This window comes from Ips typographus, linkage group LG3, assembly GCF_016097725.1.
Source record: "Ips typographus isolate SLU linkage group LG3, UJ_Ityp_2.0, whole genome shotgun sequence".
Lineage (NCBI taxonomy): Eukaryota > Metazoa > Arthropoda > Insecta > Coleoptera > Curculionidae > Ips > Ips typographus.
The window spans coordinates 445,150-462,174 of record NC_138424.1 but is presented as its reverse complement, the minus strand read 5'-3'; the positions used below and the strand labels follow the sequence as shown (position 1 = coordinate 462,174).

The 17,025-nt window shown below is 35.4% G+C and overlaps 2 protein-coding genes across 4 annotated transcripts; one reads left to right on the top strand and one right to left on the bottom strand.

The window, feature by feature from the left end:
• The first annotated feature begins 294 nt into the window (after positions 1–294).
• Positions 295–10,548, top strand: LOC145726675 (uncharacterized). 3 transcript variants are annotated; one of them, XM_081975887.1, is made up of 8 exons: positions 295–319; positions 2,178–2,431; positions 2,486–2,926; positions 2,977–3,351; positions 3,407–3,583; positions 3,636–3,728; positions 3,782–4,217; positions 7,806–10,548. In XM_081975887.1, exons 2-8 carry the CDS (start codon positions 2,183–2,185, stop codon positions 8,666–8,668), a joined length of 2,634 nt encoding a protein of 877 aa, XP_081832013.1. In that variant the 5' UTR covers positions 295–319; positions 2,178–2,182; the 3' UTR covers positions 8,669–10,548. The 3 variants fall into 3 exon arrangements, with proteins under 3 accessions (XP_081832013.1, XP_081832011.1, XP_081832012.1); XM_081975885.1 differs by lacking the exon at positions 295–319 and adding an exon at positions 326–706; XM_081975886.1 differs by lacking the exon at positions 295–319 and adding an exon at positions 326–706 and having other exon boundaries at positions 2,168–2,431.
• A 5-nt stretch (positions 10,549–10,553) lies between these two features.
• On the bottom strand, positions 10,554–13,839 carry LOC145726681 (zinc finger HIT domain-containing protein 2). The gene is made up of 7 exons (XM_081975893.1): positions 13,653–13,839; positions 13,195–13,580; positions 13,065–13,143; positions 12,854–13,001; positions 12,590–12,799; positions 10,928–11,108; positions 10,554–10,876 (listed from the first exon to the last, which is right to left on the bottom strand). Exons 1-7 carry the CDS (start codon positions 13,700–13,702, stop codon positions 10,749–10,751), a joined length of 1,182 nt encoding a protein of 393 aa, XP_081832019.1. The 5' UTR covers positions 13,703–13,839; the 3' UTR covers positions 10,554–10,748.
• Between the last annotated feature and the right edge of the window lie 3,186 nt (positions 13,840–17,025).

Below are 17,025 nucleotides of genomic sequence, written 5' to 3'. Positions count from 1 at the left end.
TCACTGAAGTTAGGCAACCTCCAACACTTTTAGTTTGAAGGCAAATATTTCAAGAAAACAGAGTAAAATTGGTAGTGATTCAAGAAGTTGAGAGAGTTTATTATTTAACTTTAGGTGGTTCTCATTCGATATTTAATAATTTTTTATTAATTTTATTAGAGGAAGGATGTTTCTGCGCATTTACTAAACTAGAGGGCAGCACTGCGGTTATCGTCTACTATGCAACCAGCAACAGAGGCAACCAAAACAATAAAACGAAAATCCAAACAACAAAACAAAACTTGGACATTTTTCCTTGTTTTGGCCCTGCAAAACTAGGGTAAGTCGGTCCCCGGGTCATTCATTTTATCAACCCGCGAACAAAAGACAAGTGATTACCGGAAATCCACGTCCCATTGATAATACGCCGTCCCATTCATACGGTTTGACTTTATTGATTGAAACATCTGACGTTTCGTTGAAGAAAATAATATCCCAGCAAAGCGATGACCTACTCTACTAGCCCGACTGTTTACAAATTCTTGGTAGACATGGTCGAATTTCCTCGCTAGGTTTCCCAGTCGAAAAGGGCGTGAATAGGGCAGCGGTATGTCTGGTGCAGTGTTCAGGCTCTTGTGACTCGTTTTCGGGGGCTCCGGAATAAATAGGGCCGCGGCCGAAGGGCGTGAGAGTGCCCGTTTTTCGACGTAAAAATTCTGGCTTTTAGGTAGGTAGCCGTTTAAATTAAAGATAATAAACAAACCAATGTTAAGTTTAAAGTCAATTATTGTTTGCCTTGCTTGTGGGTGTTGTGGATATTTCTGTTAATGTGTATCTGGTCTGTGTTTTTCGTTTTCACGTTAAATCGTGTGGGTTTTGTGTGTTTTAACTAGAGGAAAACAGTTTAAATTTTACTGGTTTGTTTAGTTTCAATTTTTTGATATTTGAAATGTATAGCAGCCTACTTGGATAGTGGTAGTCTCCGAAATGGTCAACTGTCAAAACTAATATTCTAGTGAGCTGTGATAAGTATTCATTTTTTTTTATTTGTATTTAGATACTGGGTGTTTATTAAACTAAACATTTAATTTAGACCACAACCACTCTTTCATCAACATTGTTATTTGTTATGTCTGTTTACTTAAGTTTACCCCCTTAACCTAAATCCCAAGAGTTAATAACTAAGTTTGGTTTTCCCTCTTTTTACCAATTAGAGGATAATCTGACAGTTATCACATGACTGATGCGCTAATCCTACATAATGGAGTGTCAGGTGACAATTGTCAAGTTTTAAGTCTGCTTGGTCTAAGGAGGCATAACCAAGCACAACTATAGCCCATTGCCACTTATTTATAGGCATCTCAGACTATGTTGTGGTTTCACTGTGGCAAATGTAGAATGTCACAGTCAAATTAAAATTTAGCTTAGGGTGGGATGCCTTAAAATACTAGTGGTGTTTTAACTTGTAATGATATCTCATGGTAAGTAGTTTACCATAAACCCTCAGTTAAACTAAATCAGGAGTTAAATTTGAATATCACCTATTTGACAAGTCATATATGACCTGTTGAATGCTCTATCAAGTGAACAAAGTGAGTGTGACGTCACGATGACGTAATTTGACATTCCCACAATATAACCAACTGTCAGACTACATCCTTGTGACGTTACATTTGCTCTGTACATTCAAGAAATGAATGGGTGTTCAACTACTCACACACTGAAAAAGCTGACTGATTATTAGCGAAAAATCAAAATGATTTACACTTTGTTAATAATTTCAAAAACATCTCTAATTAGTAAAAATAGAGTAATGAACTACACCTTCCTTAAACAAACACCCTGTATACCTACTATTACTCTGGCTATTACTACTAGACTTAAAAGTAAATTAAAATAATTAATAAGTCAAGAAATGATACTGATTAGTTTTAATAGGCTAATTGAAATAGTTAAAGAGAGAGAGAGAGAGAAAGAAAGAGATTACTTCATTCATTTTGTGTGAATTAAGGTGAGTAATGATGGTATGAGTAATTCTAAAGCTTTGTTTATGACTTCCCTATCTAGACCAGGTGGTTAAATTATTGTGAAATGTTGTTTTACTTCTTGTGATAGCAATTTCGAAATTGGGGTAAAATACTATAATTTTGATAATTTAACAACAGTATTTTCAAATTCATATTTCTAGCTTTTTTTAGAGGAAATGGAAATAAACGATTCTAACGAAATGGAACAGGAACCAAAAGATAGACAGGAGGCAGCTAATCCCTGTAAGGCCACTGTTAAAATCAAACGCAACTTTCCCGTTTTGGAATTGACTGAACAGACCACTTTAAACACATACCCCCAACCAGTTTTGGTGGTGCAAAGTCCCAAAACTCCGACATTGTCTCGGAAATTAAAAGCTGTCAGTTTGGATAGTGAACCACAGCAACAAGCCAACACTCTTGAGGTAATTTTTCAGTTAGTTAGAGAATGCAGTAAATATTCTAAAACCAATTTCTAGGTATCGAGAGATGTTTTTTCCATGCCGAACACGCCAAAAAAACAAATAAAACAGAAATTATCGTGCGACTTTGACGACGGCCCTTCGAAAAGCACTTTAATGCCCACCTTCAACTCCAACCTGAAAAAATTCGCCTCAAACAACAGCATCAGCGGCTCCCAAACGTTGAAAACCCTACCGGAAATCAACGCTTTGCAGGATTTTTCCGATTGTCCCAATCCGGAACCGCCTAAAATGAGGGCGAAGGGCCTGTTGGAACGGCGTGGGTCTAACGCCAGCCTCACCATCGATTTGGGGTCCACCCACAATATTGCCGAAGTCAAACCGGTACCATTGAACCGGTTAAACACCGCGAAAAGTGTGTCACATTTAGATTTGAGGTCAATGAGTGGTGGTGATAAGTGCAGCTGTTTGAAAAAGTATACCAGTGAGGCTACTAAGGTAATGAAAAATAGTTTCATTTGACAATAGTTGATTAATTATCTTTATAGACAAGTACAGAACGACGAAAATCACAAGAGGCTTGCGGCAACTGCACGATTTACGAATCCGAACTGAAAATGAACATGTGCAAATCGCGTTGCCAAAATCTGAAACGTTGTCACGGTTGTGCCAAATCCAGACGAAAATCTTTGTCGAACGAGAACCTGTACGTACCTTACGGGTTCTGCGAAGCCGACGGCCGAGATGGTGCTGCGATGCGCAACAATTGCAGGACAAACAATCGCAAAGCGATTTTTCCAAGACAACCGGATCTCGATTCGTCCCAGCACATTTCCGACGTTAAGTTGCATATTCAGAACATTCAGTACCTGCAAACGGCCGGGAAAGTCATGTCGGTGGACGATTTGAGGTTGTCGTGCGAGGTTAGCACCAAAACTTGATAATAGGGATTGTAACCAGAAGTAAATAATTTTTTAGATGACACGAGTACCTAAATTACAGCAGGAATTTTGGGAAGTACCGCTGAATTTGCAAGAGACTTGTTACGTTTCGGGTAGTCAGACTAAAAACCGCTACAAAGGGGTGTTGCCAAATGAGCACAGCAGGGTGAAATTGCCTACTTCTGGTGCCTACATCCATGCCAATTATATAAAGGTACAGGAAATTACGTTAGGTTGTACAGAAATTTTAAATAAAATGTCTTTAGGGTCCTGATTATACCGAAACAGCCTACATAGCCACTCAAGGCCCATTATCGCACACCTGTCAAGATTTCTGGGAAATGGTTTGGCACTCACAAGTAAACACTGTAACATAACCCTCCTTTTTTCTATTAACTCTTTTGGTGTGCAGTGCAAATGTATCGTGATGTTAACCGGACTGGTGGAAAAAGGCAAACCAAAATGCGAACTCTATTTCCCGCTGGGCAAAAAAACCGACACGGCAGAAAAAAGCTTTCTCTACGTGAAAACGTCTAAGGTACGGGACAAATTCTCGTTTGACGGGTCGAGCAACAGCAACTACGACATTGAAACGTACGAGTTTGAGGAGAAGAACGAAATCATCTTTGGCAAATACCAGGTAACTTATCTGAGCCAGAGGAATCTCGACGATTGCCAGATCAGGCGGTTGGCGTTGAGACGGTTGGACTTGCGTGTCGAACCGCGCGTTTTGTACCATTATTGGCTGTCCAATTGGCCCGATCACGAAAAAGCTAACGCCGATCAGGTGCTGAAGATCGCTTTGGACGTATTGAGATTATTGGAATCTCCCAAAGATGACATATCAGGTAATAGGGCCCTGTTGCATACTTTTTTCATTTCGTTTGATTAATTACATATTAAAAACGACGAAAGGCAAATGTAGAGGTCTCTGGCCTTTATAAATTATTTTTCTAAGGTTTTTCTAAGACATTTGTAAAGGGCTCTAACAATTTTTAGGAGGTTTTCTTTAGTATTTAGAGGCTTCTGTTCATTTTAAAATATTTTTCTACAGTTTAGGAACCTTGTAAAGGCCTCTGACCATTATGAACCATTTTTTCTAAGGTTTAGGACATTTCTAAACTTTGGTCACAATTTTTAGGAGGTTTTCTATAGTATTTAGAGGCTTCTGTTCATTTTAAACATTTTTATAAGGTTTAGGACTCTTGTAAATGCCTCTGGTCGTTTTAAATGATTTTTTTCAAAGGGTTAGGACACTTGTAGAGGCCTCTGACCTTTATGAACCATTTTTCTAAGGTTTAGGACATTTCTAAAGCTTCGTCACAATTTTTAGGAGGTTTTCTATAGTATTTAGAGACTTCTGTTCATTTTAAAATATTTTTCTAAAGTTTAGGACTCTTGTAAATGCCTCTGGTCGTTTTAAATGATTTTTCAAAGGGTTAGGACACTTGTAGAGGCCTCTGACCTTTATGAACCATTTTTCTAAGGTTTAGGACATTTCTAAAGCTTAGTCACAATTTTTAGAAGATTTTCTATAGTATTTAGAGGCTTCTGTTCATTGTAAACAATTTTTCTAAGGTTTAGGACCCTTGTAGGGGCCTCTGAGCATTTTAAACGGGTTTTCCAAGGTTTGGGACACTTGTTGAGTCCTCTGATCATTTTTAGAAAGTTTTCAATAGTATTAGAAGTCTCTGACCATCATAAACGATTTTTATAAAGACACTTGTAGAGGTCTCTGGCCATGTTAAATGACTTTTCTAAGGTTTGGGACACTTGTAGAGTCCTCTGACAATTTTTAAGAGGTTTTCGATAGTATTTAGAGACTTCTGTTCATTTTAAACATTTTTATAAGGTTTAGGACTCTTGTAAATGCCTCTGGTCATTTTAAACGATTTTTCGAAAGTTTAGAAACCTTGTAAAGGCCTCTGACCATTATGAACCATTTTTTTCTAAGGTTTAGGACATTTCTAAAGCTTAGTCACAATTTTTAGGAGGTTTTCTATAGTATTTAGAGACTTCTGTTCATTTTAAAATATTTTTCTACAGTTTAGGACTCTTGTAAATGCCTCTGGTCATTTTAAACGATTTTTCGAAAGTTTAGAAACCTTGTAAAGACCTCTGACCATTATGAACCATTTTTTTCTAAGGTTTAGGACATTTCTGAAGCTTAGTCACAATTTTTAGGAGGTTTTCTATAGTATTTAGAGGCTTCTATTCATTTTAAACATTTTTATAAGGTTTAGGACTCTTGTAAATGCCTCTGGTCGTTTTAAATGATTTTTCAAAGGGTTAGGACACTTGTAGAGGCCTCTGAGCTTTATGAACCATTTTTCTAAGGTTTAGGACTTTTCTAAAGCTTAGTCACAATTTTTAGGAGGTTTTCTATAGTATTTAGAGACTTCTGTTCATTTTAAAATATTTTTCTAAAGTTTAGGACTCTTGTAAATGCCTCTGGTCGTTTTAAATGATTTTTCAAAGGGTTAGGACACTTGTAGAGGCCTCTGACCTTTATGAACCATTTTTCTAAGGTTTAGGACATTTCTAAAGCTTAGTCACAATTTTTAGAAGATTTTCTATAGTATTTAGAGGCTTCTGTTCATTGTAAACAATTTTTCTAAGGTTTAGGACCCTTGTAGGGGCCTCTGAGCATTTTAAACGGGTTTTCCAAGGTTTGGGACACTTGTTGAGTCCTCTGATCATTTTTAGAAAGTTTTCAATAGTATTAGAAGTCTCTGACCATCATAAACGATTTTTATAAAGACACTTGTAGAGGTCTCTGGCCATGTTAAATGACTTTTCTAAGGTTTGGGACACTTGTAGAGTCCTCTGACAATTTTTAAGAGGTTTTCGATAGTATTTAGAGACTTCTGTTCATTTTAAACATTTTTATAAGGTTTAGGACTCTTGTAAATGCCTCTGGTCATTTTAAACGATTTTTCGAAAGTTTAGAAACCTTGTAAAGGCCTCTGACCATTATGAACCATTTTTTTCTAAGGTTTAGGACATTTCTAAAGCTTAGTCACAATTTTTAGGAGGTTTTCTATAGTATTTAGAGACTTCTGTTCATTTTAAAATATTTTTCTACAGTTTAGGACTCTTGTAAATGCCTCTGGTCATTTTAAACGATTTTTCGAAAGTTTAGAAACCTTGTAAAGACCTCTGACCATTATGAACCATTTTTTTCTAAGGTTTAGGACATTTCTGAAGCTTAGTCACAATTTTTAGGAGGTTTTCTATAGTATTTAGAGGCTTCTATTCATTTTAAACATTTTTATAAGGTTTAGGACTCTTGTAAATGCCTCTGGTCGTTTTAAATGATTTTTCAAAGGGTTAGGACACTTGTAGAGGCCTCTGAGCTTTATGAACCATTTTTCTAAGGTTTAGGACTTTTCTAAAGCTTAGTCACAATTTTTAGGAGGTTTTCTATAGTATTTAGAGACTTCTGTTCATTTTAAAATATTTTTCTACAGTTTAGGACTCTTGTAAATGCCTCTGGTCATTTTAAACGATTTTTCGAAAGTTTAGAAACCTTGTAAAGGCCTCTGACCATTATGAACCATTTTTTTCTAAGGTTTAGGACATTTCTGAAGCTTAGTCACAATTTTTAGGAGGTTTTCTATAGTATTTAGAGGCTTCTATTCATTTTAAACATTTTTATAAGGTTTAGGACTCTTGTAAATGCCTCTGGTCGTTTTAAATGATTTTTCAAAGGGTTAGGACACTTGTAGAGGCCTCTGACCTTTATGAACCATTTTTCTAAGGTTTAGGACATTTCTAAAGCTTAGTCACAATTTTTAGGAGGTTTTCTATAGTATTTAGAGGCTTCTGTTCATTTTAAAATATTTTTCTAAGGTTTAGGACCCTTGTAGGGGCCTCTGACCATTTTAAACGGGTTTTCCAAGGTTTGGGACACTTGTTGAGTCCTCTGATCATTTTTAGAAGGTTTTCAATAGTATTAGAAGTCTCTCACCATCATAAACGATTTTTATAGGGACACTTGTAGAGGTCTCTGGCCATGTTAAATGACTTTTCTAAGGTTTAGGACACTTTTAGAATCTTCTGACAATTTTTAAGAGGTTTTCGATAGTATTTAGAGGCTTCTGGCCATTTTTAAAACGATATTCTGAGGTTTTCGGACATTTGAAAAGGTTTCTGACAACTTTTAGGAGGTTTTCTATAGTATTTAAAAGCCTCTGGCATTTATAAACGAGTTTTCGAAGGTTTAGGACACTTGTACGTAAATAATTACTATAAGGTGACTTATAGACTGTAGAGTCCTCTGACAATTTTTGGGTGGTTTTCCATAGTATTTAGACCATTTTAAAACGATTTATCTAGGGTTTTAGGACAATTGAAGAAGTCTTTGGCAAGTTTTAGGAGGTTTTCTATAGTATTTAGAAACTTCTGGCTGAAATGATCTAAATTTTGTTTTTCAGAATCTCTTAGTACAGTTACCAAGTCGGAAGAAACTCCCGAAGTACCACAACCACCACAAACTGATCTCAACGGTACTGATGAAACTTCGGGTGAGGAAACCAACCCAACAACGGCAGCCAGTAGTCGTGAAGATAGTGAAATTAGTAGCGTAAGTAAAATTAACCGTAGAAAAGACTGCGTGAGCCGGAAAACACACACGTTCAGCTTCGATGCCAGTGAAACGCTCGTAAGCGAAACCGCAACGGGTGACACTTTCCAATGCCATTCTACTAGTTCTAGTAAGTCGTTTACCTTTAGTATTAGTTCGCACGCGCAAACTTCCAGAAGTGACACGTTATGCGAAAACGTCAGCAAATTGTTCACGTTTGGTGACGCGGCCTGTAGCTCGTCACAATCGGACAGTCAGAGCAAAAATTCGGGCGAAAGTTTCTGTCCCAGTCAGGTGCGACACAAAGAACCGGAAACCACGACCAATCAACCAACCAAAAGTCGCGAAGGTTCCATATCCGAGTTCAACAAGGAAGTGTTGACGAACCGGTGCAGTTTGGACTCGAAGCTGCAGAATTTAAACAAAGTGGGAACGTTAAAGAAAACCATCAAGCCGGGTGGCGTGGAACGGAAAAAATCCACGGAACAAATCAGATTGCCGATCGTATGTCATTGTAGTGCCGGTATAGGACGTACAGGGTGTTTTCTGGCCATATTGAACGGAATCCAGCAATTGAGAACGAACAATAGCGTGGACGTGTTGGCAATTTTGTGTTCCTTACGATTGAACAGGGGCGGTATGGTTCAAACTGCTGAACAATACGAACTGATACACAGGGTGTTGAGTTTGTACTGTGACAGTTTGTGCAAGTAAAAACTGACAGCTAACAAGAAACTATTCAACATCAACTGAAATGAAATAGTAGTTTTTCTTAAGGTGGTTCCCAATTTAGAAAATATAAAAAGTTAAATTTTTTTTTTGTTTTGGTGAAATAATGTGTGTCAAATGTGACGTTTGAAATTGAAATATTTGATGGTTTCTACATTGGCCGCCTTGAAAAAATGAAAACTTACATTGAAAACTCACCAACCTTGTACATCTATCAGTTGATTTAACTCTTTTTTAAATAAGGCAGCTTTAGTTTATAATAATCAGTCACCCTCTTATAGTCTTTGAACTAAATGTTCGTGATAATAATTTATGCAAACAATAAACATCTTTCAAGTCAAAGTTGACCTTTTAATTACTTAATAAATAAATATACTACATAAGTCATTAGCAAACATAAACGATATTTCCACACCCCCTTCACCTTCAAAACTATGATTATGTGATATAATACCTGTTTACCGCGTAAATCTATGTAAATACTTTTTATATTTTTTTATATATTATGTTGTTGATTCTGTACGAGAGGGTATTTATGTAAAGTGTTTTTAAATGTTAGAAATTTATGAACAATATATTATTAAAACTGAGACGAAACTATATATTATAATACGTAGAAAGACTTATTTTAAGTTAGTTGGGTACGTTTTTCTTTGGAATAGTAGTCAAGTTTATCACAGAATTGAGCTGGTGGGTGTGTTTAATGCGCACAAGTTATGTGATAACGGGTTGCAGTTATTTATTTGCTTTCCGCTAAAAGATTGGGGAAGTGACTGCTCACTAATGCCATTTTGTTATACAAAACCAAAAATACACCCTTATTATTAAGTGAAGAATTGAAGATTTTGTTATTCACTAATTCAGCGCTATTTAAATGTGTTATTTTCAGTTGTTTGTGGCTCTCCGAGAGAACAGCACGAAGAATTGAAAAAAATGTTAAAATTAGACAATTTATTTTAAAATCAACCATACCATATTATTTATTTATTCTGACACTCTTCACTATTTTTTTCTAATAAGCTATACATTTACTTTGCCAAGGATTCGCATTCGTTAACATGTGGAAGTTTGAGGTCAAACAATGTGGCGTCACAGTGACGTAATTTGACAAAACCATAATTCAACCAGCTGTCAAACTACGTCATAGTGACGTAACATGTGCTGTGCTCGCCCCATAGAGTATTATTCAACAAGCTTTTGTCAACCATATATTCAAACTATTTGGCATTAGTGAGAATTCGATTTTTTTAGAGCCAGCAAAATGAATATGTTTGTAATAGAGTGATTTTTTTACCATGACGTTGTGTTTTAATAACGCCAATTATTATTAGGGTAAACTTGTAAAACTGACAAAATTTAAGTGTATTTGGTGTACAATTACTAAAACAACTATCAAAACGGATGTAAAAAACCCGTAAAACTAGCAAAATGTATAGTAGCCTATTAAAAATTATCTCTGTGTAGTACAAAATGATCTATTTAATCATAAGTTAGAATGTATAAGACGTATTTCAACTTTAATTACTATATTATAGTAGAGCAGATGAAATTGCGGATTAATAATTGTTGCTCAAAACGACCATTTAGTAGCTGCTCTACTGTTTATCAATGTGCCCCATAACAATGTCCTTTTTTAATAAATTTATATAGGCTATAATGTATGTTAGATGTATGTGCCATATATACATATTATTATTATTAAGTAGTATTATACATACTAACATTTTTGTTCCACATTGACCTGTGGTCAGAATATCCTCTTCTTTCCAATAAGCTTTCAAAAGATGCTAAAATAGCACTTTTGAGAAAAATTTATATTTGAACGTTTATAAACTGTACAAAATAAATCTATAAAACCAAAAAAAGCCAGTTTCTTTTACCAAAGAAAAGTATATTTAAAAAAAAATGTTTCAGCTATTTTTACAAATACCCGGTAAACATTGCTGAAGTCAAAATATAGTTGAAATATTATAGCATAATATAAAACTATAAAAAAATACCAATAATGGCAGTCAACTAGAATTTTAAATTAACGCTGTAATATTAAGTAATTCGTTAATTATTATCACATTTTAAGCACGTCTTTGGCGTAACTCAGGAAGTAATCAGTTCGTTTCAAGTATTTTTTAATTTTCTCTTTGGTCTCGTGCTGCACCTGGGGAAAGTTGTAACCGGGAAATTGTTTGCTGAAAGCTGTCAAAAAAAAAATGTCAAAAGTGTCAAATGGCGCCAATCAAAACTTACCTCCACCACCAGTGGTGTTGTGCTGTTTGGGTTTCTGGCATTCTTTAAGTAAATTTTTAAAGTCGGTAAGGGCACACAACACGTAAAAATTCTTTTCCTGAGAATTGGGACCGTTCAGGATTTTTTCAACATCGTCACGCATTAGAGCAAAATTTTCTGAATCGGTGCAAATCCATTCAGTCTAAAATACACATACATTACTAGGTACTGAATTAATATTAAAGCAAATAGAAACTCAAATAATGACAAACTTCATCATTCATACTTTTAATCCAGTTGTTGCCTGGATGCTCAAAAAAAAAAGTATATCTCAGAAACTATGCGTCCTAATTTTGAAAATTAAGGAAAGTCAGAAATGCAATGAAACGCCATTTCAGTCCGAATTAGTCGAAAACGAGTATCACCAACCCTGGGCTCAATCCATCTCATCTCAATCCAAAATGGCGAAAATTGCAAATGGCGCCTGTTAGCGCCATTTTGAAATTTTCCAAAAAAATCGAGTTTGGGCTGGTTTTCTACTAATTCGAGGATGGGGAATTCAGTGGTGTGTCCAGAGACGTACTGTATTTTTTCATAAACAAACTTTACAGAAACTGTGACCATTACCGTCAAAAATGAGAGAATGTCAGTTAAAATGCAATGAAACACAAATTCAGTCAGTATTTTCGAAATCTGGGGGTTACGGTCCTGAAATTTGTTGTGTAGGCAATAAATTAACCTTTAAATCCAGGAACGTGTTGCACTTTTTTCGTAAACAACCTTTACCTCACTCAAACTGTGATAAATACTAGGTCTGTACGCACAGGCAATCCCAAACTGGTACTGAAAATCGAAAAATGTTGGCTTTTATTGGTTGAATAAACAGGTGACATTGACATTTTCTGATTAATGCCCAATGGCTGTACATATTTCCCTGATTATTAGTTGCGGATACTTTGCGCAAACAGACCTACTATCAAAAAGGAAGAAATTGCAATTAAAACCATGCAAACACAATTTTAGTCAGTATTTTAGAAATCTGGGGATGGCACTGAAATTTGCTGTGTGTAACCAGTAAATTGACCCTAAAATCCAGAGACGTACTGTATTTCTTCCATAAACCTTGCTTTACTGAAACAGTGATCATTACCATCAAAAATTAAGGAATAACAGTTAAAATGCAATCAAACACAATTTAAGTCAGTATTTTCGAAATCTGGGGTTACGGCACTGAAATTTGTTGTGTAGGCAGTAAATTAACCTTAAAATCCAGGGACGTATAGAATTTTTTCCATAAACAACTGAAACTGTGATAAATCCTTAAAAATGAAGGAAAGTCATTTCAAGTAAGTATTTTCGAAATCTGCGGGTTACTACCGACATGACGGATACAAAATGAAGTAGTTTTCAAAATATCCACTCTAGAAAGTCGCGGTTAGTCGAGTAGCGTCTCTTAGACAGGTCAGGCTTTATTCACGAGCAAATATATCAAAAACTATAAAAGATATTGAAAACTTGACTGAGTGAAACTTGTTGACAAATTTAAACAGCTTTTATTTTGTGTAGAGTGCTCATGTCGGTAGAACAGATAATTTTTGAGATATACACAAAAAACTGGAAAGTGAGATGTTCAAAACTAGTCTTCCAAACCAATCTTTCACTGGGCTACTTCTAAATACCTACAATAATGCATTCCTGTTCCACACTTTTAACTGCAGTATCATACTCTTCAAAGTTTTGCCCCTTCTTCAATGCTGCACTTACAGTAGCCAATGTGGCCACTGCCTCATTGCAAAAATCTAAATATTCTCCATTAAAATAACGCACTGTAAACGCGTAGGCGCACAGCACATTAATTAAGTTGTATTTGACACAATTTGCTGGCACTTTTGCCTGAAATATTGCCGCATTTTAGTTGGTTACTACTTGGTTAATTCAAGCACTTACAGTGACACTGGCAAAATCTTTAACATCACCCACTTTGGGGCATTTACTTTTGAAATCTTCCATGCTATTTAATTCTGTGACTTTTGAGTCATCCCTGTATAACCACCAAGGTTGCCATGATGGTATTAGTTTTGAGACATCTTCAGATCTGGAGAAAAGCCTCTGCTTTAATAATTGTTAATGTGAAATCATTTAAATCACCACAACTTACTTTAGGAAAGCTACAAAATCTTGGCGCTCATCATCAGTAAATTTACCCCAGACAGTTTCAGGATCATCCAAGTTTACACCTACAAAAACCTTACTATACTCAGTAAACAACCATAACTACCACCACTTACCAGCTAGCCTTTGTGCTATATCCACATAATCAACATCATCATCAGAATCCAAGTCTTCTTCTAAATCCTCCACATCAACAAACTGGGAAAAAGCCCCATTTAACATTATATCATCTAAATCCAGATCATTATCAGAGTCTGGTTGATCACTACCCTCATAAGTAAAACTGGACGGTAATTTGTTGTTTTCGTGGGTGCGTTGCAAAATTTCCAACATTTTTGCCTTGGAATCAGGACTGTTGGGGTCCAGTTTCAGCTCTGCCATTACATTTTCTTTGTAAAAGTCTTCGGAACAGTCCTGATGACCCACTGCCTGGTAGCAGGTGAGGGAACAGTAGATAATGTTGCACCGTGGACACGAATATTTGGCCAGGGCATTATCGCATCTACAAGAACCGTATTAAGTCAAAAAAGTAGTGAATTCAAAGGTCTTTCAAGGGAACACCCCGTTTACGTACATTCTGCAGGTATTGGTCTCGTCCAGCTCTATAATTTTAGCACTGGCCATTTCCAAGCCTCACTCACAAAAATACCCTCGAATTTATGGAAAAAGGTGAAAAACTCAGTTGTTTTGTTACATGAAAAATAAAATTACTTGAAAAATAGTCCCTCCATAAAAATTTGACTAAAATGACAGTTGAGTTGACAACCACTAGGGTTAGGTTACACGGTATGTCAATTCTGTCAGATGAAGTTGCTGCAATAGCGCTATCTCTTTTGGCGGTTATGTGAAATGTAATGTAGTAGAAAGAAAAGCAAATTTAGAAAAAACAGCTGACAGACCGTAAACAAAGTTGTAGGGAGTATGGAGGTTGGAGGACAGACCACACGCTTTGAAGTTAAATGCAAATTTATTTTTATGAACCAAAAAATAAACTAAAATAATTATAAGAGTATATATTATAAGTAGGTTAATATTCAGTTTAGAAATATTTACCTCTTACAGTCACATCACCAACTGTTACAATTAATACTGGTAAATACTAATCCCACGAATTTATTTTATTGAAATACTATCACTATCAATTATCGCTTTTCTATTAAGTTATAAAACTTGGATTACTCTGAAGTCTAGCTCAAGCTGGCCTGTTAAACAAATCATGTGATCACCTGTCAAAATGACGTCACATCGAAAATAATTTTTACCCAAATGGCAATGTCAAACTAAAAAAGTTAAATCAGTAAATCGAAAAATACGCAAGGGTGCGCCACTGAACATTTAAGGCCTATTTATACTTTTACCCCTCACACCCCACTCGATACGACAAGTTCACGTGATGGACACGTAAATACCACGTGAACTCATTTAAAACGTGTCTAAAGTATGGGTTCTAGTGTTGGTACGTTTCAATTAAAAACTCGTTCATTATTATCGTTTTGTACCGTTTCTGTGATGAAAAATTACGTTTACTTGGAATTAGACTAAACTGAACAAATTATTAATGAAGTGTTTAAGCAAATTTTAACGTTAATGATGGTTTAAAAAAATAGTTGACGTGCAACTGTGCGTTCGAATTTTTTGCATAGCAAAATTGTTTTAATTAAGTGTAGTTGGCAATTTATTACTTGTCAAAAACAGCTCAAACAATAATGTGAAGATGGGATACATCAAAAACCTGTATGAACTGGTTTCCATTAATTCAATTTAAATAAAGAAATATACAACAACACTTTCATATCCGAAATACTTTATTTTAGTTAGAGATCTGGGGAATGTTTACAATAGGTGTCAATCAACATTGAACATAAAGAGGGCAACAATAATACAACAAACGTCACTTAAACATGTCCTTCAGTCGCCATTTTGGTACGTCACTAATCTGTTGGAGGACAAACAAACTAGCTGATACAACATCTAGGAAAATGTGAAGTGAAAGCACTGTTGTTTTTAAAGTGCGTTATTAGTCAATGTTTTTTGTATAAAGTTAGATTAACCCAGGAGTTAAAAGATCAAGGTCGACCAACTGATTTATCAACCTAAACGCAAAAAAACAATGTAGTAATAAAGGCCTAAAGTTGGAATATTATGCAACAAGTTACATATACACAAAAAACGATTCGAAAACGAAATCACAGATAAACATTTTGTTATTGCGTGCATTCTGCCTAATTAACTTTTTAACACTTAATTTTTCGTATTTTACGTGATAACCCTTAGTTTAATTAATCCGCAGCTACCGCACAAATAGCCTTAAATACAACGTTTCCTGCTACTAAAAAGAACTATTTGTGTATCATCACTTTTTATGGGAATCTCAATTGTTGAGATATTGCCGTGATAAAAACCCTCATTAAACAAGGTCCAAGCATCAATTCCTTACAAGTCAATAATTCAGAAAAAAAGAGATAGACGACCTTCGATCCTAGTATAGAAAGGAAACCTGTATTGTATTTTTCTTCGTAAGTGAGAAAAAAAATTTTAGAAGGAAATTACGTGGACTTGAGCGGTAGTTACGTCAGGTGTAAAGTTCTGTGACGGTTAAAAAGTACTTAATTATTGTTTGTAACACATATGCTGCTGGGTTATAGAAAAAATGTCATAAAACGAACGTCATTAAAAAAAGTCCAATTTTTGTTTTGTTTAATTGACTGAAATGATAAAGTACACTTTTTGAAATATGTAGTTAGTCAAAAACAGCTTCAAAGCTTGGACACCTCTTTTGTAGCTTGGTAAACTTGGTTTGTTTCTGTCACGTGACTGTTTTTGTGACAGTACAGTGCTGCCAGGTCAAAAATTGCATTTCCAAAATAACGTGTGACACGTGACGTATTAGCTAGATTACCTTTTTGATCGTCACGTGAATGTTTTTGACTAGTGCCACTGGTGCTTTTAAAATGTTGCCTGCTCAAAAATTACATTTTTTACGTAACGTGTATTTTCAGCTTTTACCACTGTCTAAATTAGATTTAAATTTTTACAGATCAGACTAGACTTTTATGGTCACGTGTCTTTGACAAGTGGCACTTGACCAGTACAGTGTTGCCAAGTCAAAAATTACACCAACACAACAATTAGCTCTTAACTTCTCCAATAAATAACGACTATTAACTGTAAATACACTTGAATAATATAAGATATATCGCCAGATTGTCAAGATTTTAATAACAGTTTTCAATCACAACGAAAACAGCAAACAGTGCTAATTTGCAATATGGCAACAATGCACACAATTCATTAAAAATACAGATTAAGTAAGTCACGTTTGTATTAAATTTGCGTCCATTCAATAACTGCGTGTGAGAAAGAGATAGCAACTAATCGCTTAGCAAAGCGAATGCAGTTTGAAAATGTCAAACTCACTGATGACGTACAACGGCCGAATTAATGCCGACTACTATTATAAATCCTAAACTGGATATACCAAACAACTGAGGTGAATATGGAGGAATAAACTGGGTTTCTAAGTGATTCTTCAAATGAGAGAGAATTTGGATTTACTAATACGAATAATGATTAAAGTGAGACAAAGTTAACCCACTATGCACGTTTAAGTGCGGTTAACTCGAGATGGATGTACAAAATTACAGCCAAACTGAAGCGAACTAACCTAAATGTACTTACTTCCAGTATAGTTGTTTTGCTGTCTTTCCAGTTGTATTTCTATTAAATTTATACACTACAAAATTGAAAAATTAACCACTTGCACTAAAAACGAATACAACTGAGTGTCAACAAAATTTACACGTCAATTGTCATTAAGCAACGCCAACTCGATGTGGTAAAAAATCAATGAAATGAAAATGCGGCGTTGGATCGGCATTGCTTTATTTGACTAATGGCCCATAGTATCAACGTATTAAAGGGCCACTTTCGAATAGTATACATTAAAT

Coding starts and splice junctions, on each gene's coding strand:
- LOC145726675 (XM_081975887.1), top strand. CDS start 2,183: ATGGAAATAAACGATTCTAACGAAATGGAACAGGAACCAAAAGATAGA. Junction 2,927..2,976: donor ATACCAGTGAGGCTACTAAG/GTAATGAAAAAT, acceptor TTATCTTTATAG/ACAAGTACAGAACGACGAAA. Junction 3,729..3,781: donor AAATGGTTTGGCACTCACAA/GTAAACACTGTA, acceptor TTTGGTGTGCAG/TGCAAATGTATCGTGATGTT.
- LOC145726681 (XM_081975893.1), bottom strand. CDS start 13,702: ATGGCCAGTGCTAAAATTATAGAGCTGGACGAGACCAATACCTGCAGA. Junction 11,109..12,589: donor TGGAACAGGAATGCATTATT/GTAGGTATTTAG, acceptor TGTGTATTTTAG/ACTGAATGGATTTGCACCGA. Junction 10,877..10,927: donor CAACACCACTGGTGGTGGAG/GTAAGTTTTGAT, acceptor TTTTTTTGACAG/CTTTCAGCAAACAATTTCCC.